The sequence below is a fragment of the Ovis aries genome, chromosome 23 (assembly GCF_016772045.2).
Source record: "Ovis aries strain OAR_USU_Benz2616 breed Rambouillet chromosome 23, ARS-UI_Ramb_v3.0, whole genome shotgun sequence".
In the NCBI taxonomy this organism is placed as follows: domain Eukaryota; kingdom Metazoa; phylum Chordata; class Mammalia; order Artiodactyla; family Bovidae; genus Ovis; species Ovis aries.
Genome location: NC_056076.1, coordinates 58,144,918 through 58,170,297, shown reverse-complemented (window position 1 = coordinate 58,170,297; position 25,380 = coordinate 58,144,918). Strand labels below are relative to the sequence as shown.

The 25,380-nt window shown below is 43.1% G+C and overlaps 1 protein-coding gene across 2 annotated transcripts in view; it reads right to left on the bottom strand.

The window, feature by feature from the left end:
- The window catches only part of MALT1 (MALT1 paracaspase), a 63,174-nt gene that overhangs the window by 1,396 nt on the left and 36,398 nt on the right, over positions 1-25,380 (bottom strand). For both annotated transcript variants that reach the window (XM_015103796.3, XM_042239125.1), the window contains 8 exons: positions 24,003-24,035; positions 17,607-17,810; positions 9,550-9,727; positions 8,830-8,904; positions 7,961-8,088; positions 3,309-3,458; positions 2,803-2,960; positions 1,506-1,631 (listed from right to left, as the gene is read on the bottom strand). In XM_015103796.3, the coding sequence (XP_014959282.2) occupies positions 1,506-1,631; positions 2,803-2,960; positions 3,309-3,458; positions 7,961-8,088; positions 8,830-8,904; positions 9,550-9,727; positions 17,607-17,810; positions 24,003-24,035 (1,052 nt within the window). The remainder of the gene's footprint in view (positions 1-1,505; positions 1,632-2,802; positions 2,961-3,308; positions 3,459-7,960; positions 8,089-8,829; positions 8,905-9,549; positions 9,728-17,606; positions 17,811-24,002; positions 24,036-25,380) is intronic.

The window sequence follows — 25,380 nt, the reverse complement described above, 5'->3', positions numbered from 1 at the left end:
CTTGTATTACATTCCTGATGAACAGTGAAGAGATATTTTTTTCAAGCAGTGGGGCTTAGAAAACTGTCTTTCCCTATTACTGGAGATGGGGAGTGATCTTTAAACGAAACAATAATTGGCTTTATGGGACTTCCCTGGTGGTGCAGTGGATGGGCGCCTGCCTGCCTGTGCAGGGGATGCTGGTTCGATCCCTGGTTAGGGACGATCCCACGTGCTGAGTAGCACACAAGCCCGTGCCCGCAACTACTGAGCCCACGCTCTCCAGCCTGCAGGGCTGCAACCACCAAGCCCGCGGGCGGCAGTCACTGAAGCTGTGAGCTGCAACTCCTGAAGCCTGTGCGCCGACAGCGTGTGCTCTGGCATGAGAGATGCCAGCCTAGTGAGGAGCCTGCGCAATGCAACCAGGAGCAGCCTCACCCCCCGCGACCAGCGCAACGCCCACGTGCGGCCACCAAGACCCCCCGCGACCAGCGCAACGCCCACGTGCGGCCACCAAGACCCCCCGCGACCAGCGCAACGCCCACGTGCGGCCACCAAGACCCCCCGCGACCAGCGCAACGCCCACGTGCGGCCACCAAGACCCAGCACGCCTCCGCCTCCAAAATCAGCTCAACATCAAGGTGAAAATTTTAGCTGTTTTTAAAATATTATGAAGTAATAACCCACAACCACAAGTGGAGACGTATACCTGAATCGGAGAATGGACAGAAGTTCAGAGACACAAGGCGAGTGTCGGCTGACTAGCCGTGAACAGGGCGGGCAGGTTTATGACTGCCGTCCTGGTGTGACTGTCAGTAGTACTCACTTCACGCCCCAAGGTTTGGCTAAGGCCTCCAGGGTCATGTAGCTCCAAATAAAAAACTCAAGTCTGGCAAGAACATGGTTCTATTGCAAAGCTCAACCCTATAGACCACGAAAATCATGTAGTTTCTCGTGTGTGAGGCCAACGAGAAATGAAAAAAGATAAAAATAAACTCCCATTCTAATTTGTCATGTTTTGCAGAAAGTCTTGAGCTAGGAAATGCTTATCTGAAAATGCTAAGGTATTTACAAGCAGACTATGCTCTGTGTCTCTAACTTTTTAATAACATGGAGGGTAATGATATGCATTCTCACATACAAATCCTCGGGCCATTATTAAGGACAGAATACAAAATGCGAAAAAGGTCACGGATGAGACTCGCGGTAAAGCCATTCTCTCTGCTTCAATGTGCAATGAAGCAGCACATCTCTGGCCCAATACACGGTTCACAGGCACAAACGCCTATCACTTTCAGAAAGTCTGCCTTCTGCTCAATCGCTCTCTGCGGCCCCCTGGACTGCAGCCCGCCAGACTCCTCTGTCCGTGGGATTCTCCAGGCAAGAACACTGGAGCGGGTTGCCATGCCCTCCTCCGGGGCATCTTCCCCACTCAGGGACTGAACCTGGGTCTTCTGCATTGCAGGTGGATTCTTTACCGTCTGAGCCACCAGGGCAGCCCAGTTATAAACAGGAGAAGTAGTAACCTTTAATTTCTGCAGTGAGCTGAGTCTAGTGTACAGGCAGTGCTTGGGAAGCTCCTTTGATACTAAATAGCTGCCGGTCTCTTCAGGGGTCCCTTTATTTGCATCTTTGGGGTCAATATCTAGATCCTGTGAAAACCAGAAAACGTTATTAATGAAATCAGTGAAAGTCACAACATCACCTGTGACCATGAAACGTCTTAACAGGTGCTGCTCTCCAATGAACTGTGATCTGAGTAGGTAAGCCTACCAGGGCTAAAGAAACAATGGAGATAACATTCTAGAATCATCACAATAATAAACGGAATTCTAAATTCCTCACCGATACACTTAAGAAGTTAGCTCTGGAAGGATAGTTCCTTTCAAACTGTTTCTGCAAGCACTTTGAAGAAGCGTCCTCAAGTTTCCTCTAAGTTTGGGCCCCATGAGCGTTTGGCTCCTGGACTCCCTCCCTCCTTAGTCATCACTGTGGGGAAGGTGCAGGTGCATTTATGTGACTTGTATATTTAACAGAATAAATGGACGTGCCAAAGGCAGCTTCCCTTCCCCTCCTCTTTCTTCTTTTGCAGCCAACTGCTGTCAAGAGCAAGCGATCTGCGCTGTGACTCGAGAGCAGCCTTCAGGCTCAGCCGGCCCAGCGTCTGGGGCCCCATCCTGGGCCTGGGCTGCCAGAGCTGCAGGACGGATCCGTTTAGTTCTGGGGTCAGTGCAGGCTGCAGGCTCTCACACTGAGCACCGCCCTCCAGGAAGCCCTGATCAGAAGTGAGGGAGACGTTCTGGGGTGCGTGACTTACTCCGTGCTTACGGCTCAATTTACCGCAATGGTGCAGGAAAAGGGATTTTGTCTGGTGGCTCCTTTAGGCCAAAACAAAATGAATATCATATCTAAGTGTTTGGAAAGAGCTAGGTTTCTATTCCAATACACTACTATAGTTTGACAAATATGACTCCCGCTGTTGTAGTAACTATTTTGGGGCAAGTTTTTAAGAAGAGATTAATTCTGGACAATTATGTATAGCATGTTTTATTCCTTCATATGTGAAATACTATTTAGGGTGAGATAAATTAAAGGCTTATTTCCTGGGTGAACTTAAGACACTCCTAAATTTAACATATTTAAGGTATTTTGGCGATTAGTTTTTAAATATTATGAGTATTAAGTACAAATATTTTTATATATGTAATATATGTATACACACTTTCTTTATATTTAATCATAAACTTTTAAGTTTTCAAAAATTTAGTCTTTAGTGACGCTATACCATTATAGTTTAAATAAAAGAAAAAAGTAGAGACTTACAAGTGGAAAGTCAGTAACATAGGCATCGCACATTAATATATCGGGTGGTTTGTGGACTATACTCGTATAGATTATCATGACGTTGGAAAACTCGGCTGCAAATCCTAATTGAATCTGAACACCACACTGAAATTTAAGACACATACTTTCTGGAAGCTCTGAAAAAAGAATAATAAAACTTATATAAATAACTAAAGACTTTTTGGTGAGTTTTCTGATGATAAGCAGCAAACAAATATTCTTTATGGGGCAAAATACTATTAGAGCTATTTCTGTTGCTTAAAAATGTTGCAGGGAATTCCCTGGAGGCCCAGTGGTTTGGACTCTGCTTTCACTACTGAGCACCTAGGTTCAATCCCTGGTTAGGGAACTAAGATCCCACTCACTAGGCTAAAACATATTCATAGCAAAGTCTGGAAGAAAGCTGTGAATTCAGAGTGAAAGACGACTTCATGGTTTTACATGAACATATATCAGAGAGAGAGCATAAGAAGATCTCACGGTACCGTGCGCCTTGGCCCACTGGAGGTTTCGCACCAGAGACTCCGCGGAATGTGCTGCTCCCTGGATTGGGTCAGTGAGGGCTCTCTTCTCAGATAAGCTACTTCGAATCTCTAGAGCCTGCTTGCCTTTGGTAAGGTGACATTTACCCATATCTAAAAGATAAGACGTGAATATTATGTTTAAGACCACATCCTTTCATTTTGGCCAAGAACCCTTATATTCTCAACATCACTTATTCACTCCAGACACCTACCAAGCACCTATTGTGTGCCAGGCATGGTTCCAAGTGCTAAGGATATGGTGTGAACAAACAGATAAAAATACTGGACCAGCTCACTTCTAAAGGCCCCTTTCTAGCTTTTATCTTCTATACTTCTATTGATGAGTCCCTAATATGCTAAGCCTTGAAGTTCACAAAGAAGTGAAAGTATATTACTTTACTGTAAGAGCAGTCATGATAATTTTATGTGTACTCTGTGGAGAAATACGTTCAGTTAGTAAACTAATGACTACACAGCTAAGAGAAAGTTAAAATATCATGGTGTCTTTATCTCAGATTTCTTTTTTAGAAAAGAAATAACATGTTAAAACAAACAATGTTAAAACACCATTACTGTCTCCCCAACTCAAAGTAACCAAAGTACTGGGTATATTCTTACACATATTATAATTTTTAACTCATGTAAGTATTGGTAAATAGTATATGTGAATGTTTAGGTTTGAACTTACTAAAAATGTTATACATATGCTTTTCTAATATATTATTTTCATGCAACATAATTTAAGACATGAATACTGACAAATCTCAATTTAAATTGATAAAACCATATTCCATTCTTTTGCATGAATACATTAAATAAATTCATCCTGCTAAGTCGCGTCAGACCCTGTGTGACCCCATACACGGCACCAAACAGACTCCCCCATCCCTGGGATTCTCCAAGAACACTGGAGTGGGTTGCCATTTCCTTCTCCAATGCATGAAAGTGAAAAGTGAAAGTGAAATCACTCAGTTGTGTCCGACTCTTAGCGACCCCATGGACCGCAGCCCACCAGGCTCCTCTATCCATGGGATTCTCCAGGCAAGAGTACTGGAGTGGGTTGCCATTGCCTTCTCCGAAATTAATCCTATTTCTGTAAATATTATTAATAAAAATAAATTAATAACATCTGGTCTTGGAAAGTACTTTCTTATCTGGGAAAACAGACATAAAACTCTAAGATTTTATCCCTTTTACTCAGAAAGAGATTCCAAATGTTTGTCTTTCACGAATAACAGGAAGGTTGGAGGGAGAGGGGAGTTACAAAACAACTATGTTAAGATCAGGGCGTCCCTGGTGCTCAGACGGTAAAGCGTCGGCCTGCAGCGCGGGAGGCCTGGGTTCCGTCCCTGGGTTGGGAAGATCCCCTGGAGGAGGGCATGGCAACCCATTCTAGTATTCTTGCCTGGAGAATCCCCATGGACAGAGGAGCCTGGCGGACCCCAGTCCATGGGATCACAAAGAATCGGACACAACTGAACAACTAAGCACACAAATTAAAATAGTCCTACTTTCTGCAGACATATATAAACTCAATTAAAACTATGTTAGAAGCAAATCAAGGGAACGATAAGATTTAGAAGGATGCACACGCTAGTAAAGTAATGCTCAAGATTCTCCAAGCCAGGCTTTAACAGTACGCGAACCGTGAACTTCCAGATGTTCAAGCTGGTTTTAGAAAAGGCAGAGGAACCAGAGATCAAATTGCCAACATCCGCTGGATTATCGAAAAAGTGAGAGAGTTCCAGAAAAACATCTATTTCTGCTTTATTGACTATGCCAAAGCCTTTGACTGTGTGGATCATGACAAACTGGAAAATTCTTAAAGAGACTAGGAATACCAGATCACCTGACCTGACTATTGAGAAATCTGTATGCAGGTCTGGAAGCAAGTTAGAATGGGATATGGAATAATAGACTGGTTCCAAATAGGAAAAGGAATACGTCAAGGCTGTATATTGTCACCCTGTTTATTTAACTTATACACAGAGTACACCATGAGAAACGCTGGGCTGGATGAAGCACAAGCTGGAATCAAGACTGCTGAGAGAAATATCAATCACCTCAGATATGCAGATGACACCACCCTTATGGCAGAAAGCGATGAAAGTGAAAGAGGAGAGTGAAAAAGTTGGCTTAAAGCTCAACATTCAGAAAACGAAGACCATGGCATCTGGTCCCATCACTTCATGGGAAATAGATAGGGAACCAGTGGAAACAGTGACAGACCTTATTTTCTTGGGCTCCAAAATCACTGCAGATGGTGACTGCAGCCATGAAATTAAAAGACGCTTGCCCCTTGGAAGAAAAGTTATGACCAACCTAGATAGCATATTAAAAAGCAGAGACGTTACTTTGCCAACAAAGGTCCATCTAGTCAAGGCAAAGGTTTTTCTAGTAGTCATGTATGGATGTGAGAGTTGGACTATAAAGAAAGCTGAGCACTGAAGAATTGATGCTTTTGAACTGTGGTGTTGGAAAAGACTCTTGAGAGTCTTCTCAAGAGTCTCTGCAAGGAGATCCAACCAGTCCATTCTAAAGGAGATTAGTCCTTAGTGTTCATTGGAAGGACTGATGTTGAAGCTGAAACGCCAATACTTTGGCCACCTGATGGGAAGAACTGACTCACTTAAAAAGACCCCGATGCTGGGAAAGCTTGAAGGCGGGAGGAGAAGGGGACGGCAGAGGATGAGATGGTTGGATGGCATCGCTGACTCAATGGACATGAGTTTCAGTAAACTGTGGGAGTTGGTGATGGACAGGGAGGCCTGGTGTGCTACAGTCTATGGGGTCGCAAAGAGCTGGACATGACTGAGTGACTGAACTGAACTGAACCCCATGAAAGGGGAGTAAGGAAAGAGATAGAGGGAACATATAATCGAATGTAGGTTACTGTCGAAGTCTGAGATTCATGCTGAACATCTAACTCATAATAAAAACCGTCAGAAGTATGTTCCAAGGGACTTATTAAAAAGTACATCACTAATTGAATAAATATTTTTTTCTAGCAGATTGTGGAGTTTTATAGAGCAAGATGGCATTCAGGTACCTTAAATGCCATATTGCCAGAACTACATAGGAAAGAATTTATCTTGCAGTTTCAAGCAACATAATAATGCTGTTTCAAGTATAAAACCCAAAATCTGGGGTCACAGATTGATAGCAGGAACCTTATAATAGCAACCAATTTATTTCCCCTTTTGTTTCACTGGCACACAATTGAAACTGGAAAGGTGGTTTTTCTCCTCAACTGTTTGGCCTATGATCTTTGAAAACTTAAAAGTATTCAGAATAAATTATCCTGAAGAGTTCAAAGTTCAAATGTATAATAAAATAAAAATAAAAATATAATCCAGAAGTTCAAATATACTGGGATGCCATTTATTGACAGAACAACAGGTGGGTGAACTGGTGCTTTTTATTAAGTTTTAAGATAGGGTAGATTAAAGTTAGAATAAAACATTTTAGAGTCTTGGGAGCATGTTCGCATATCTCACTTTGAAAATAACTGACACTCCAAAGACTTTTTTTTAGGCACCGGAACTTTGTCTTCAAATGAGAACTTTAAATAGAAGCCCACACAATATGTAAAACAGATAAAAGCAGAACTTCTTTGGTTGAAGAAGGAGGGTCAGGGCCCTGGCTGTCTACATTAAAGGGGAAAGCAATGAAGTCAAATGATCCAGCTAAGGGATCTACACTGATAAAAACATGAAAATGAATGTGACTAATGAGCAGGTCGTGAAACATTCAGAAGCCATCTCTGGAACATCCATGAAGCTCCATTTTCTAGGGAGCCAGTTTGCAAAATAACTGCCTTCTTTTTAATATGACTTAAGAGCTTCCCTGGTGGCTCAGAAGGTAAAGACTCTGCCTGCAATGCGCGAGACCTGGGCTCGATCCCTGGGTCAGGAACATCCCCGGAGAAGGGGATGGCAACCCATTCCAGTATTCCTTCCTGGAGAACTCCACGGACAGAGGAGCCTGGAGGGCTACAGCCCACGGGGTAACAAAGAGTTGGACACGGCTGAGCGACTAATGGTGTTAAAAAGAGACGTGTCAATCTGCTGCTGTAACAGGTGCTTCTCAGGGAGCGACGTGAGCACAGCACTGCCAGGTGGCAAGGCAGGGAGCAGCAGGGACGGTGGACCCGCGTGGCGGCAGACCTCGGGGTCCCGTCCTTCTAGCAGGGCTTCAAACTCCCACATTCGCCAAAGGGAAAAAAAAGAACCCAGCCTTTTCCCACAGGGCCTCGAGATGTCCACAGAGTTTCATCTGTCTGACCCTGAAAGAAAATGCTCATTGGACAACTGTTTTTCTCCTTTTTCCAAAGAAGCAGACTGGGTGGCATCAGGCACTAAGTATTAAAACAAGGTAGAGAGTTTTGAGGATTAAACTTCATTTATTTCACAATCGTGTCCGGGCTCAGCCTTACAGGTCAAAGTAATGCTACGCTAACACATACAGCTAAGCCGATAAGGAAAGCAGAGTCTTACAAACATCATATAAACTATTTCATTGTCCCATGAAACAGACACCAACTCCCAACCCACACAATGACTGCGGTTAAAATACTCAGAACCGTGAGCAGCGCTCTTCAGGTTTTGCTTTACCTTCTGCAACTTCATCCAGTAACACAGTGATCTTCTTTTCTTCTAATAACCTATCCTTTAAAAACTTCATGAAGATTCCATTTGCCAGCCCAGAATGCTGTATTTCAAAAGCTTCTGCTCCTTGACACCTGAAAAGACAGACATTAAAAAAACAGGCAAACACTTGCCCCATGAGGCTCCTATAAAAACTGATGAGTCTCATGTACTATCCTGCCTCTCACAGGGCATCTTAATTAAAGAACTGACCTTTAAGCAAGAATTAAGTGCTTTGGGGCTTAGAAAAAAGATGCCAAGCTCTAAAGTGCTGAGGTCAATTAGTTAAAATTTTGTATTAAGAACATCGAGGCAAATTTATGCCTAGATGGCTATGGATATTTCTAGGCTTCTAATCTACAATCAAAAAGAAGTCATTGGGCTTCCCTGATGGCTCAGTGGTAAACAATTCACTTGCCGAGCCAGGAGACATGGGTTTGATCCTTGATCTGGGAAGATCCCACATGCTGTGGAGCAACTAAGTGTGTGCACCGCAAGTCCTGAGCCTGCGCTCTCGAGCCCTGAGCCGCAACTCCTGAGCCTGGGCTCTGCAACAAGAAGGCACCACCATGCGAAGCCCACGCACCGCAACCAGAGTAGCCCCCACTTGCCACAACTAGGGAAGGGCCTGTGCAGCATCGAAGAGCCAGGACAGTAAACACACACACAGACACAGACAAACACACACACAGACACAGACACACACAGACACAGACACACACAGACACACACAGACACACACACACACAGACACACACAGACACACACACACACCCTGCTGTACTAAAAAAAAAAGTCATCAAAGAATGACGGAATCCCCAACATTGAAATCTCACGTGGCATATCCAAAGACAATATTCGCAGTGACTCTCAGGGCGTCCAGGATTGGGATGGTATCGTCATAGTCATTTCTATTTAAAAGGCAGAAGACGAAAAGGACAGATACAAATACAAAAAGTTAAAATGGCATTCTTAAAAGAGCACAAATAGTAATACAGTGAAAAAATATACTATTCTGTAACATATAAAGGAACTGTGAACCTATCACTTTCAATCATCTAGTTAGCTATGTATTTACCAAATTTAATCCAGGACTCCCCAGTGACTGAGACAGCAGAGAATCACCCCTTTTTTCTTGTTAGCTTTTAAAACTGGAGTTACATTTGAACTCGGGCATTGGATTTTGATTGGTTAAAGCTGAGCAAGCAAGAAGATGCCAAGGGCCCCCACTCTTTTGAGTTTTGATTTTGCTAATTCCTGGAGGAATAGCTGCAGGGATTGTAGAAGATGTTCTAAAGGCAGTCTGAGGGGCTGTATCTTTTCTGCTATGAGTTAGTACCCATGCCCTTTTGCTCGTCACTTCTAGAGCAGGCAGGAAGTTGAAAACACAGAGAAAATCTCTTCTCTAGTTTTCTTCTTAATCAGTCTCACTCCACAATCTAAAATTCAGCAGCTCTAAGTGTTCGAAGGCTTCCTGGGTTTGCCATCAGATTTAGCTAGTCGAGGCTGACGTCTAACTGCCACCAACAAGTCTCCGTGCGGAGACTGGAGTCTACCTTTTCCTGCACATGTCCAGCAGGAACACGTTGAGTCCCGTTTCCTTTTCTTGCATCAGTTTCAGTATATTCTGTACACACAGACAGTTTTCAGACCTATACGGATTTGGAGCATCCACAGGGACCATAAAGCTGTTCCCGAAGTTCTCATATCCATGTCCCGCGTAATACAACAGCCCTGAAAAGCAAGAAAGGAGAAACTGCCATCTGAGCAGGCAGCAGTCTTTAAAACAAAACCACGACTTACTTTCTTGACATGAATGCATACGTATTTAAGAGAGATGCAACTATAAACATGTTCAAGTGTTAACTGAATTTGCCTTGATAATTATTTTGGCAACAGTCTTCGTTTAAGTACTGAATTTTAAACCAACATCAGGATGCTATCCTGTGCAACTAGAGAAGCAAGTCAGAAAGAGAAATACCAGATGATATCACTTGCATGTTGAATCTAAAATGTGGCATAAATGAACCTGCCTATGAAACAGAAACGTGGATGCAGAAACTAGACTCGTGGCCAAGGGGCTGGATGTGTGAGGGGCTGGACTGGGAGTCTGTGGTTAACAGATACAAACTGGCATATACGGGACGGAAAAACAGCAAGGTCCTACTCACAGCACAGAGAACTATACTCAGTAATCTGTGATAAACCATGATGGAAAAGAATACGAAAAAGAAAGCACACACACACACACACACACACACACACACACATATGTATAACTGAGTCACTTTGCTGTACAGCAGTGATTACCATACGATAATTCAACCGTACGTATGCAAGAAATTTTAGAAAAGATGCTCCTCTGAAGTGTATTTTAATTCATGAAAACGACGCATCTGTAACCAACGGCATAACGCGGAATGCAATTTCACCTCAGGATGTTTAAAACCAAACAAGGCTGAGGACTCCTGTGACTCATCTGTGGTCTCTGAAACCAGGGCTTCTCCGGGCAGGGCAGTCTCACTTTTATCTGTGTGTTCCTGGCACACAGCAGGGGTTTAGTGGGTGTTTAACCGATGAAGGAATAAACACAATTCAGGGAGCAGCCACTGCCATGCCAGGTGTAAGAGATCCCACAGCATTTCCTTACTATATTAGGGCTTAGAAAATTACCCATGTAGCTTTTCCTAGGTAGAGAAGGGAAATCTCATTTCATGGATTGCTATTTCTTTTTGTTATGCAGGTATACATATAATTTACTTTCTATAGTCTGAATTAATCTAAAATCTGTGCTAGTTTTAGTGTTCACAGATGAGTTATTATTTCTTTACTGAGAAATGGTACTATAAAAAACCACACCAAGCAACTCTAAACACTTCCTTGGAAAGAAGTTTGTTTTTGTTCTTACAAAACTCAGTGTGGGCGTCCTTATAAAAATGTTTGACATTCCTATTTGCTAGGAACGGCTGTGAACATAGTCCCCTAGGCCGGCACTCTCGGGTGCCCACTGATTCTTCTCTGTCAATGGTCTGAAGTGATGAATTCTTCATTTAGTATTCTACAGTAAATAGTAAAAAGGCATTTAGAAGGGGAACAACAACAACAAAAAGCTAATTCTTTACAACTTGCTTCCTTTGGTCCCACAGGGCAGGATCCAGGTTGTCAACTTTTCCTGAATTCCTACTTAAATAAGAAAAATGGTTCTTTCATACATATCATTTTGGGTAAAAAAATGACAAAATGGACACACACTGGTTTATTCATTGTGGGTGTTCATCAGCATGTATGTGGCAAGGACGATGAAAAAGAAATGAACACAGAGCTCCTGGCCCTGAGGGTCTTGCAGCTCATTCAGGCATGCTCACCTTATCAGTTACACACAGAAAAGCTGGCGTATAATTAAACAGCACACATCACGGGATTAGAGCAACGCTGTACAAGATGCATCAAGTGCCGAGGGGAGCACCAGCGTGAGGGGAAGCGACGACGGATGGTCCTGAGAGGAAGGGAACAGTCTGGAAAGGCAGGGAGGAAGGAAGGTGCGTTATAGGCAGCGGGCACAGAGACCAACAAGGCCTGGCCCTGGAATGACAGCTAACAGAAAGGAGACCAACCTAGAAGGAATTAAATTATCACTGTAAATCAAAGTGTTTAGAAAATCACGACACAGTGGGTTTAATTAGTGAATCAATGAAAATTAAGTAAGTGAAAAGATAACCCACAGAATGGGAGAACATGTCCACATAGATAAGGATGTGTGAGGACAAATTATACATCTACAAGGACACTTTGTATCCAGAATGTATGAAGAACTCAACAATAAAAAGACAATTTTAAAACGTGCAACAGACTTGAATAAACATTTCTCCAAGAACATACAAATGGCAAACAGGCACAGGAGGAGATGCTCAATATTATTAACCATTAGGGAAATGCAAAACAAAACAATGATACCACTTCACACTTATCAGGATGGCTGTAATCAAAGGGCGAGAACGAAGGCTGACAGGGATGAAGAGAAAGTGGAAACCTTGTTTGCTTCTGGCAGGAATATACAGTAGTGCAGGCCCTCTGCAATCAGGCGGTTCCTCAGCAAAACTTAGCATTCTATGACCCAGAAATGCCACTCCAAGGTAAATATCCAGGAGAACTGAAAACATGCGTCCACGCAAGAATATGCACACGCAATCTGTTCACAGTGGCACCAGTTCTAATATCCAAATAGTGGAGAATGGTTAAACGTCCATTTGCTGATCAGTGAATAAACGAAACGTTCTCTATCCACACAATGGATGATTAGTCATAAAAATAACGCTACCACAGAGGAAGCTTGGATGCACTGTGCCAGAAGTGACCGAAGCCAGACCCAGAGGGACTGGCAGGGAGTGACCCATTCCTAGCAGAGTCCTCGGGAGACAAACCCAGAGGCAGCAAGCGGTTTGCTGCTGTCGGGAGCCTGGGGTCAGCAGGACAGAGAAGGGACCACACGTGGATACGGGGTCTGGGGGCTGATGACAACGTTCTGGAATTAGGTGACCGAACGGCTTTGTGTAGACACTGAAAACCACTGAACTGGGACCTGCTGTGCAGTGCGGGGCAGGGTGCTCACTCGGGGATATGTGGTGGCCTGGCACAGTGGGACCGCAGTGCCGGGGGGGTTGGGGGGGAGGTCCGGCAGGGAGAGGGTCTGTGTATACAGAGCCAATCATCACTGCACAGCAGAAACTAATGCAATGTGGGAAATAAACTATAGTTAAATAAAAATGTTTACAAGATGAGGAAGAGACCCGTGTTCTTTAAAAGTGCAAGATTTACACTGTCAAGTATTCACAATCTGACTCCTCTCCCCGTCCGTCTCTTTCCTGCTTCCAGAGCAAGACACACTTATCTGCGATCTCCATGGCCCCACTCTCTCCCATCTACCCAAATCTTCGCCAAGGCTTGGGCTGATCCCAGGTTCAGACCCTGGGCAAATTATCACCTTGTCTCCAGCTTCCGAACACACTTCAGCCCCACCCTGCTGGGAAATCCTACGGCAGCCTTGACACTTCAAATCACACACAGGCTTTCACGGACACTTTGCAGTTCTATGTAGACACAGTTTCTTTGATAAAAGTAACTGTAATAAAGACATTTTTACATCTGCATGGCATTTTCATTATTTTCAAGGCATCTTCATAAACATGATCAGATTTTAACCTGTAACAATTTTTAAACGACCTACTTTATAGGTGAGAAAATAAAATTTTAAAACATTAAATAATTTGCTTAAAATCATATAGCTGATAGGTATTTGTATTCCATACACAGTGTTTTCCCCGCCCCATTATATTAGGGGGCTTATAATTTCCTCAGATGGTAAAGAATCTGCCTGCAATGCAGGAGACCCAGGTTCGATCCCTGGGTTGAGAAGATGCCCTGGGGAAGTAAATGACTACCCAGTCCAGTATTCTTGCCTGGAGAATCCCGTGGACAGAGGAGGCTGGCGGGCTCCCATTGTGTCATTTAACACATCTGGCTTAAGAAAGGCTTGACTTGGGAGCAGAGGCAACTTCAAGGGAGGGAGGGTTTAGCCTCCATCATGCAGGAAAAGCTAGGTGTGGTCCAGTGTTTCAATGCTGTATGCCCAGGTCTGCAATCACTGAAATTAAGGCACTGACAGCAAAATACCTTTTGTCCAACACAAAGCAATTCATTAAAAATGTAATAAGCATTTTGCATCAAAGTCTACACACAAATTATACTGCAGGAGGGTAAGCATTTTTATATAAAATAACTAGACCAAATCACTGTATTTTAAAAGCTCCATCTCTAGTACTATTTGTACATTTAAACCACTCTTACTACTCAAGGATAGAAGGACAAAACGGATCTCTTTTAAAATGTCAAATAATTCAATGGGGTTAGAAATAAAACCTTATAAAATAGATCTTTTAGGAATTTTATTTCTTGGGAATATGTTTCCCAAGGATACAGTCTGTCAGAGATATTTATTTTTTGTCTAAAAAGAAAACAACTGCTTACTTGGAAGGCTTTCCCACTTGAGTGGCACTACATGGAAGACTTTCCCACTTGAGTGGCGCTGCCGTGCACTTGGTACAGGGCTTTTATTAGAACACAAGCATCGTCACCGCCAGCAACCTTCAGAGCGGTTACTATGTACGCATCAGGCGCTGCTGGAAGCCAGCGCTTTACCTCAATAATCTCATAGGCTTCTCACGACATGTACCTCATAGTGAGGTAGCAAATGTTACTGTCTCCTCCTTACAGATGCAAAAGCTGAGACATGGAGGCATTCGACAGCTCACCCACTTCACAAGACTAATAAGGGGTACTCCCAGAAGTGAGCTGCCAGCTGGATCAGCTGCTGCGCTAGGTTATACTGTCTCCTTACAATCTTCTGCTGGCTTTCGCGTTAACGTTATTCTTAGAAAATAAAAAAATGTTGGTATACTGGTTTTTCCATGATCTCACCATACCATACCTTCAAAAACTTTTCCCCCAATGAAATCTTAGGCTGAACCTTAATACATAATGAGAGATAAAAGCTGATTTCTCTATTGAGGCCTGAAGTGGAATGTTACCCAAATCCCCTATCTGTGAAGGAAAATCTGAATTCAGCAAACTACGACAACAACGGCTACAGTATTTTGAGGCTTTAGCACGTCAGACACATGGTGGTTTTTTTATCTTACTTGTCCTGTAACAACCACATTAACTTGTCTATCCATTGTATACATCCTTTCTGGCTTAGGAAAGTGAAGTAACTTGGTCACAGACACACAGCAAGTAAGCAGAAAAGCCAGAGCATTGAGCCCGGGGTTGGTGACTCTTGGGTCTCCTGCTTAACCCCTGAGCTACACTGACGCGAGTGATTCCAGCATGAGTGAGGCTTTGGCCCTATTCTAGCCAGGTTCCTTGAACCCTCTTTTCTACTGAAGCACAGCTCAGCTGCAGCAAGTGATGAACGTAGAGCAGTGTTAGGTGGGGCAGACACTAAGCCAAGGAGTTACTCCATCCTAGCTTTCTATATAACTGAAACCTTTATCCTTATTTATTTTCAAGGATAGGTAACAGACAGTCAGTTATTCCTGTTTTTAGATTGTTTTTAATGCTTATATATGTTTAAACATTGAATTACATATGTTCTGTTCTGCTGATTTTTATTTCCTTCACAAATCCAGGGGCATATAATACAGAACGGCATAAACTTGAGTGCCCATGCTTTCCAGGCTGACGCCGCTCTTCTGAAACTCCTGTGACTCTGGCTTTGCCTCTCCTGCCCCCCAAAGTACTCCTGGTCCCCGGGGCTGCCAGCTGGACGTGAGGGCACAGCCCAGGGGACATGCCTATGCCCTCTGGCCTCTGCCACACTTACACTGAAAGAAGATGTGTCTGCTGTTTGGGATATTCACAATACTTCAAAATATAATGCAACCACCCTGTTAAGACATGAATCAGTTGTATTTAAACGTTTTTCTAGCTTTAAAAAATATATATTTTATTCATTCTTATTTGGCTGCACTGAATCTTTGTTGTGTCATGTGGGATCTAGTTCCCTGACTTGGGATTGAACACGGGCCTCTTTACTCTATATTTCAAGTTGTTGTTTTTATTTTGGGGCAAAGCTTCAGCATAAGATAAATTCTTCTTGCTAGAACTTTTAATATTTCTGGTTCTCAAGTTTGCAGGGGCAATTAAAAGTTTTGATTTTATTTATTTTTTTTAAGTTTTGATTTAAAAAGCTAAAAAGGATTTAAAGTCAAGGTGATAATGCTAATAGAAATGAGAGTAAATAATCAAATTCATAATTCTTCATATAATTTCCTAACTCTTAAAATACTTCACCAATCTCAAAACCCAAATTGGTAAAAATTTTTTCCTTGTACCTCATTACTTCTGGGAAAGTTTTAGAAATCTTTTCCTGTTTAAGCCATCTATGCACTTAACAACTGAGAGAAGTTATGTAATATAAAATTAATCAACCAACCACCTTATTAGAGACTAAAACTATAAACCAAGTACCACAGGGGCACATTTGTATTGTATATTCTATTGTTTTCATAAGAAAAATGGATTCTCAGAGATTACTTTATATACTCATAAATTAAGATTACATTATTAAAATGTCAGAATAATGTTGAAGTCCCAAATCTGAGATATCTACTTTGCTGATTCACTTGTGTAGCAACTGTAATCGTTATTACTTAAGAAGAAACTCATTTAAAACTTACTGAGATTTTAAGATTTTCCCCCATCCTATATACAGTAATGTGCTAAACCTTGAAAGAAAATTAGTTTTTTCTTCCATTAAAAATAATACTTTGAGTATCTTTGTTTCTTTGTTGTTAGGTGTCTAACAATGTCTATCTTCTTTGTGAATTGTACCTTTTATCATTAAAAAATATTCATCTTTGTCTATTTAATTAAAAAATAAAAACCTCTACTTTGAGAACCTTTAACAATCCTATCAAGTTTGCCTCATCATATTAGTCTAATTAGAAGTAAAAAGGCTAAATAAAGGAATTATTGAAGTAAAGTAACTGGAAAGATACAGAAGCCAAATCGACTTGGTTTAGCGCGGCATCCTGACAGCAGGTCTGGGAATGTCACGTTCCTGGCAGCTGGATGTCATTGCACAGCATCGCAGGGAGCACAACTCTGAAAAATACGGCTCAGAGAGTGACAGCTGGCTGTCCCGTATTTGTGGCTATGCCCATTAAAAGAAAATCACCAAAGAAACGGCTTGTGACTGACAGCATACTCTCTCTTTAAAGAATCTTTACCATAAATGTAGTGTTCTTAATATATTTAAATGAAAGAATGAGAAAAAACATTAAAAAAAATTTACTGTTAGTATTTCTGTGGAGTCCATCTTTAACCCGGGCTTCCCTGGTGGCTCAGATGGTAAACTATCTGCCTGCAATGCTGCAGACCCGGGTTTGATCCCTGGGTCGGGAAGATCCTCTGGAGAAGGAAATGGCTACCCATTCCAGTGCTCTTGACTGGAGAATTCCATGGACAGAGGAGCCTGGAGGGCTATAGTCCATTGCGTCGCAGAGAGTCGGACACAACTGAGCAATTAACACTTTCATCTTTAACTGTATCTGGGTAGAACTTTAGTTTACTGATTGTTCTCATATGTCTCACTCACCAATATTTCCTTGTTAAATTTTAGTTCCCACTAAAAGGCCAGAAAATACCATGCAACAGTTAGAAAACGGAAGCAAGCATGGGGAATGTACATTCGGGTACAACTTTTTATACTCCAAACACACACATGCATATTAGTACTTTACATATATGAATATACAATTTGCTATCTGGTCAGTGAACTTTACTGTAGTTCTTGTAGTCAATGAAACAAAATCACGTAAGATAGGTTAAGAATTCTACTGAGAACAACATTGTTTTGAGACATGAAAGTAAAGACATCAAGTTAATTAGTCATATGGAACTAAGGAATGAAGATCAAATCCATCTTTTATTACAAAAATAAAACTTTTCAACAGTCCATTTGCCATGCCTTTCTCTGTTTTTCAATTCTCAACCTAACTTGTACAACTAAAAGACAAGGGGATAATTACAAAAGTGATGATGATAAGTATCTTACCATAGACTCCTTTGTCTAAAAGCAGTAAAAATTCATCCACGGCGTTACGCATCTCATATTCAGTAAGATCCAACAGTGAAACGACTTTGAAATCTAGCTGTCTTAACAAGTTGGTCAATTCATACACATCCACCAAAGGAGCTTTAAGCTTGGGATGCTCCCAATAATTCATATTTCCTATCAAAAGAGCAACCTTGTCCTTTGCTGTTGAAAAAAAAAAAAGAGGAGGGGGAGACATTTAAAGGAGAATATAAAATCTAAAAATAAAACTCAATAGAAAGGCTTTACAAATAAGATTTCATCATTTCATTTCATTTTAGAGCTAGGCTATCACTTTTTGTAGTAGACCAATGCACTCTACTGAGGAATACAGAAACTGGTGAGGCAAACAACTGAAATTAAACTTAATTGATGCTTTGGAAAATCGGGCAAAGGATATTAGCTGTACCTGAAGCGTAACATTACAGTAACTAACATCACAGTAATACTTTTACTGATTTATAACAGAAGGAAAGAATGCTCAGTATAGGCTTTTAGAGCAAATTTAAATAAAGAATGTTTGGAATTGGGTTCCTACCAAATTAAGTTCAGTTCTGCTGATAATGGAAGAGGCCAGAAACAAAAGGAATACCTAAACGAGGGACGGGAAGAGTCCCCATCAGAGCAGGTGAGGGGAAAGCAAGACAGAGAGCAGGGCTGCACACGTGCTGCCTTCTCTGGTTCCGTTGCTGTGCTGTCTCCTCTTCGCTCCTTTTTTAAAGAAAACTCCCATTTGGGTGAGATGTGGCTGCCTCAGGGCAGTGTGAAGAGTTTTTGTATGTGTATGACTATCTTAGCAGTTCATTTTCTGACCTTAGTGAACTGCTGCTGCTGCTAAGTCGCTTCAGTGTCCGACTCTGTGCGACCCCATAGACGGCAGCCCGCCAGGCTCCCCCGTCCCTGGGATTCTCCAGGCAAGAACACTGGAGTGGGTTGCCATTTCCTTCTCCAAGGCATGAAAGTGAAAAGTGAAAGTGAAGTCGCTCAGTCGTGTCCGACTCTTCGAGACCCCATGGACTGCAGCCCACCAGGCTCCTCCATCTCTGGGATTTTCCAGACAAGAGTACTGGAGTGGAGTGCCATTGCCTTCTCCGTTAGTGAACTGAGGGTTTGCTAAAGACTCAAGTCTCATACAAAGACTCTTCTGTCGTAAGGGGCAAAAAGATCCACGGGTTGCGTGCTCAGTCATGTCCGAATTTTTGCGACCCCATCGCCTGCAGCCGCGCCAGACTCCGCTGTCCACGGGTTTCTCCAGGCAAGAATACTAGAGTGGATTGCCATCTCCTCCTCTGGGTGATCTCCCTGACCCAGGGATCAAACCCACATCTCCTCATCGGCAGGCGGTTCTTTAACTACTGAGCCACCTGGGAAGCCTGAAAAGACGCACACCTGTGCCTTCAAAAGTATCAGCTGGCTTTATTTGGTATACGGAGAAGGCAATGGCAACCCACTCCAGTACTCCTGCCTGGAAAATCCCATGGACAGGGGAGCCTGGTGGGCTGCAGTCCATGGGGTTGCTAAGAGTCGGACACGACTGAGCGACTTCCCTTCCCTATTTGGTATACAGCTTGGCTGAGCACGGTCTAGTGCTTAAGAGGTCTTCAGAACCATACTCTTGCTAGCAGGGGGAGGAGTTAGAAGTAAAGACTTGAGACTTCGTGATGCCAGAAATCTGAGGTTTCCCTCGACGGCTGGCAGCAGGGTGTGTCCAGCACACGCTGGGGTCTAAATCTGTGATGGAAACAGCAGGGAGCAGCGGAGAAGGTGTAACAGGAGGGTGTGGCAGCCCCAGCCAGCCGGCTTAAGAGCCACCTCCTGACACTGGCCAGGACCTGGTGACCAACCTCCGTCACGAAGTGCTAGGGAGATCACTTATAAATTACATGAAACAGGCACAGCCACACTGCTGACTCAATGCTACAATGCGTGATCTGATTTCAGGCCTTTAAGATGACTAATGTCACCAAAAATCTCTTTGGAGATTTCTTCCTTTTCCACACTGAGGTCAAGGGTTAAACAAGGTCTGGAGAAAAATTAGCACCAACTCAGACAGTGTCTCCCTCAAAGTGGCAAAATACCCTACTTTGTGAGAAGACTCAAATACTATTTTTTTTTTTTGCCTCACCGTGCAGTTTGTGCGTTCTTAGTTCCCCAACCAGGGATTGAACCCCGGGCCCTGCAGTGAAAGTGTGGAGCCCTAACTACTGGACTGCCAGAGAATTCCCCTTGTCTGGCATCTTTGCTCTATACTCACATTTTCAGAGAGACCTTGCAAACTGCCTATTCTTATGAGTATACACATTAAAAAAAATTAAACGGCACTTAAGCCACATTTCTGATTCAATAAAAGTCACTTTAAGTCCGGTACAAATGATAATTTCTTCTCCTATCCCAAAGAAAAGGCCAGTTTTCAAGACTATTTTAATAGGCAAATTCAGACATAAAGCCTCTACTGTCCTTCATTTTAAAACTCAAAAAAAAAAAAAAATGTTGAGAATACTCAGGGTGGATTTCAATTAGGAGGCAGTATAAGGTTTATTATCACCTCTATTTCCTTTTTTTTTTTTTTAAAGTTTCTTCTTAAATAAACTAGAAATGCACTGTTACACTAATTTACCCATTATATACCAAGACGTTAGCTGGCTAATCCAAAGAAATATTTCAGAGCATTGTTTTCTGAGCCCATTAACCCTATCAGAGTTCAGAGCCAATCTTAATATACTGATGGACTCAGACTCGGTTTAACCTGCTCCTCAGTGAGGGGACCTGGAGCCTGGGGTTCCAGCCTTTTGTCATTATAGCCCCAACCAGGGCCTCCCAGTGAGATCCTCAGAGTAGAGTCTGTGTTGCACAGTGGATTTCTTGGTGGGATATTATGACAATTTAGTATATATCCTATGCTAAGTTCTACTGGCAAAAAAAAGTTATGAGATATGTAACTGAAAAAAATCACTGGGGTCTTTAGCGGGGAGGAAACAGTTGTTAGACTAAGCATACAGGCTGCTCCTGCTAGGATCCCTACTTTTGTCATCTGTTTGGAAAGGACACTTGGTACAGTACATAGATGTAAGGGTTTAGCCACTTGAGAACCATGGGGCTTAAAATCTATGTATCAATAACTGACCATAACTCTTCAAAAACTTTTCCCCAGTGATAATGTCGGATCTTCATTCCCCAACCAGGGATCAAAGCTGCCCCTCCTGCATTGAAAGCGCAGAGTCTTATCCAACGGACCTCTAGGGAGTCCCCCAATGATAATTTTAAGGCTTAGTTCCTAAAATGTCTTGAGGCATCTTCTTGAGTTTGGGAATAGAGATGATGGGTCAGTAACTTACCTTGCCCACTCTACTTGCAAAACAGTTCCTGAACGATAGTTGAACTGGGGTGGATTTAGAACAGAGAAGTAGACTGCGGTGGCCGAAATAGGAGATGACAAAGTCTGGTTCCAGGAATTAGTAGCAGAAAGGGAAAGAAAAAGTCAGAGGCATGACAGAGAAAGAACAGTGAAATTTGAAGTTGAGGAGATAAGAGTGAGGAATCAAAGAAAACTTCAAAATAACAACTATATAAGCAACTTATGATGGGTTTTCAAGTGATTAAAAATAAATGAAACTTTCTGTAGAAAAACATTTACTGTAAGAGCCACCCACAACTTCTTGAACACATACCATCCACTGGAAAAAGGGAACAGAGACGCCAGCTGATTAAGCAACAGAATAAAACCACTTCAGAAAGATATTTTCACTGTATGATCCTAGACATCTTCTAAAGCATAATGAAATTCATTGTTTAAACACTGGTGCAAGTTACACCATTAATTCCACATCTGATTGTTCTAATAGTGTGCTACTCATTTCATCCAAAAATGAGCAACTGGAGGAGGAGCTGGTACCACTGAGCGCTCCGTCAGCATCTGTTAAATAAAGAGCCTCTGGCCTTCTGTCGGTGACAGCCCTGATGCCATGTCTGAGTGACCAGCAGTCCTTGGTGGTCCCGTGCGTCAGATCTTCGTCTTTCTACGTCCTTCAAAATAAAGCCCAAGCTCCCTAGTCTGGCGACAAAGCCATTCTATTCTAGTCCAGGCTGCCCTTCTGGCTGTGGTGAGAGACGGCCCCCGAGGGTGGCCCCTCACGGTCTCCTTAGACAGTGCGGCCCCCTCACCTGCCCCCTGCCGCCGGCTCCGAGTCTCGGCTGCCCTGTGGCCCTCTCTGAGCATAATGTAGTGGGACACTCTGCCAGTTCTGGGTCAAACCTTAAGAAGTCCTGAGAACTTCCAGTCTGGGGACTCAGCCACCGTGCAAAAGAAACTGAATTACCTCGTGAGACCACGGGTAGGGGAGGAGAGGAGAGAGTGAAGTAGACTGAGAATATTATAGGACAGGAAAATAGAGGGCCATATGCCCTTTTAAGGGGACAGCTACTATTTAGTCACAGCCTACAGCTGTCACTCAAAAGCTACCATTTTTGAGAGAGCTTATAAACCTGAATTTGCAGCTGATTCTGTCTGAAGCCACTGTGCGGGACCCCCTCCCTCAGTTCGTGCCCTTTCTCCACAGCCTGAACAGTCCCATGGAAGCTCCCCTCCCTGCTGTGAGCCTTCACCTCCATGCTAATGATGCTCCTCACCGTGTCTCCGAGCCTGGCCTCTCCTTAGAGTTCCAGACCCACGTGCGCCGGTGCCTGCTGTGTACCCCTGCCTAGACATGACACAAACACCCCAAGCTGGTTAGGCCCAGGGTAAGAGTCCACTGCTGTTTGAATCTTGCTTGTGATCCTGTGTTCTCTAACTCAGTGGGCTGTACGACCACCTGCCTAGTGGCCCAAGCAAGAATCTGAGCAGGGACGGTGACACCTCTGTATTTTTTGTACCCTAGAGTGAGGTGAGGAAAACAGCTTACCGATTCTATCATCTCAAGGTCCCCGGAACCTGTTCTGTCTTCTTCTGCACTGACTTCGTACTAGCCTGGTTTAGAGCCTCATCATTTCTTTATCTGGACTATTGCAACAGTCTCAATTTTTCTCTTAACTTAAACAATGTCTCCCTTCCAGTTCATTTTCTATACACTGATACAAGACTGGTCTTTCGGAGGGACAAGCTCACCCCTCTTTCAAAGCTTCCTTCCAGTGGCTTGTCTGAGAAACAGGGCTCCTCACGACCTGGTGAGACCTTAATCTGCTTCTCTAAGTTCCTGCTCTTCCCGCTCTAGAGCAGGCGTCCCCAACCCCCAGGATCTAATGCCAGATGATCTGAGGCGCAGCGGATGTGATGATAATAGAAACGAAGCGCATAATAAGCGTAATGTGCTTGAATCATCCCCAAACCATCCCCCCACCTCCAGTCCATGGGAAAACTGTCTTCCACGAAACAGGTCCCTGGTGCCCAAAAGGCCGAGGACCACCGCTCTGTGGACACGGTGTGTTACTTGCAACTTCCCCAATACAACAAACACCCTGTCTTCTTTCTCTACGTCGTTTCTTCAGGATTTCACGTTTCCTCTGTCTGGAAGGCCCTTCTCCTATCCATCCTTCAACATGCGGAACTGCTACTGCAACCTCTCAGGTGCTTTCCTAACCTCTAACCCCACCAAGATACAGTATTAGTCACTTCTGTGTGACCTACACATGCTTCTTTTTGCTTTTATGTTTATTTTTTTACACATTGCCAAACCAGAAATCGCTCCACAGAAGCTGACCTGGTCTCAGAAACTGAATTCATAATCTTTCTATCTATTTATTTGTTGAATCCACAATCTTTTTATTTTCTATCTTATTAACATTTTATTTCTTTATTTGCCTGTGACGGGTCTTAGGAGTGGCACGAAAATGTTCAGCTGCAGCATGTGGGGTCTAGTTCCCTGACCAGGGATTGAACCCAGCCCTCTGGATTGGGAGCATGAAGTCTTAGCCACTGGACCACCAAGGAAGTCCCTCATAATCTTCTCAAAGTCTCCTATAATTTCTTTTTTTAAAATTTTAATTTATTTATTTTAATTGGAGGCTAATTACTTTACAATGTTATATATACTTTTTTATAAATATCCAAACTAAAACATATTATTCAAATATTTATACAAGTTGTCAATTTTAAAAGTCTCAAATCCCTTCATAAGCCCCATAAAAGAGTTGTGTGCTACAATTATATTTGGTTACAGGGCCTTCCTGGTGGCTTAGATGGTAAAGAATCCGTCCCTGGATCAGGAAGATCCCTTGGAGAAGGAAACGGCTACCTACTCCAGTATTCTTGCCTGGAGAATCCCGTGGACAGAGGCTCCTGGACGGTTACAGTCCATGGGTCACAGAGAGTGGGACACAACTGAGTGACACTTTCATTTTCAAGCGTTTTAAAGCTCTACTTACCCAAAGGCTGGTCATCCGTTTGCTCTTGATTATCTACAGAAAGATAAAAACAAAAAGGGTGAGTGAGCTGTTATCCGTGACGCATCTCCGGGGCTAGAGAGAAGCAGTGGCAGTCCCACCAGCAGTACGCCAAAACGCAGGATGGTTGCAGCTAGTTCATGGCTTTGAGGTGTTCAGGTTCCTGATTAAAAACTTGTACCCAGATGGGAGTTGGAGTCAGGGGCAGGGAATGGCTCTGGTAACTGATTACTACAGCTGAGGGTGATACTCTTTAACATTTAGGTAGAAATTACAGCCTGAAAACAGCTGGTGCGGCCATGAAGAGCAGCAGGAATGGTTAACATTTACTGAATGCCGGCCTGGGACTGTTGCATGTGTTGTAAATATAACTGATTTAAACAACCACACTTTGTGAGGTTCTTACCTCCACTATACAGGTAAGGAGTCTGAGGCAGAGAAAGACTGAGCCACCTGCCCCGTGTCAGGAAGCTAGGAGATCTCACTCGATGGTCATGCTCTTTGCCATTATCTGTACACAATATGAAATACCTCCAACTCTCAGGGACCATGCAGGAAGACACGCTGGGGAAGATGGACTTCAGATGGTCATGTGTCTCTTGCTATAGACAGGGTAAGTGTTTGCATTTTTAATAATATGCATGCTCTAAGAGTCCAATGAAAGTACATTCAATTTTTTCTTACATGATTTGGTATTTCTAATTCTTGGGGAGCAAGGATATAATGAAAAAGGTCGGGGAAATTTCAGAAGCTTAGTGGCGCTGGTATGCAAAAGTTTTCCTGAAACAGCTTTTCATGAGGCTCACTGAAGAGCATGAAATAACAGACACATTTAGGAAAAGGGGAACTCTAACCGGGTCAAGAGAAGCAATCAGCTACAAGATGAGGATGGCTGTTCGAACATCACTTAGTTTTGAGTGTTGGAAGCAAATCTCATGGAGGTTTCCTGGAGCTTGAGGCTGGCCCAGCAGGAATGACACCCTGGTAACAGGGCCCTTCTGCTTTGTCTCGTGGGCTTATAGTAATCAGCACAGCCCAACCATCGCTCACAAGAAGAGATGTTTAGTAACAAAACATAGGCGCAAAACTAAGCAAACTAGTTATGGCGCGACAACAACGAGAAATAACACATCATGAAATAAGAGGGATCACTACAAATATTAACTGATGTAGCTCCCGTCTGATCCCACTCTCTCGAGGTTTCATTTTCAAACAGAGTCAGAGGTTCCCTCAGTGCCTTTCGGAATGCCCACAGCCTGGACGCATACCTTCTGCCTTCACGATTACTATGCCTTTCATCTCAGGCAAGCCTGCCCTTTAGCTTTACTTGTTCAGAAATCGGTTCTCACAAAATTGGCCA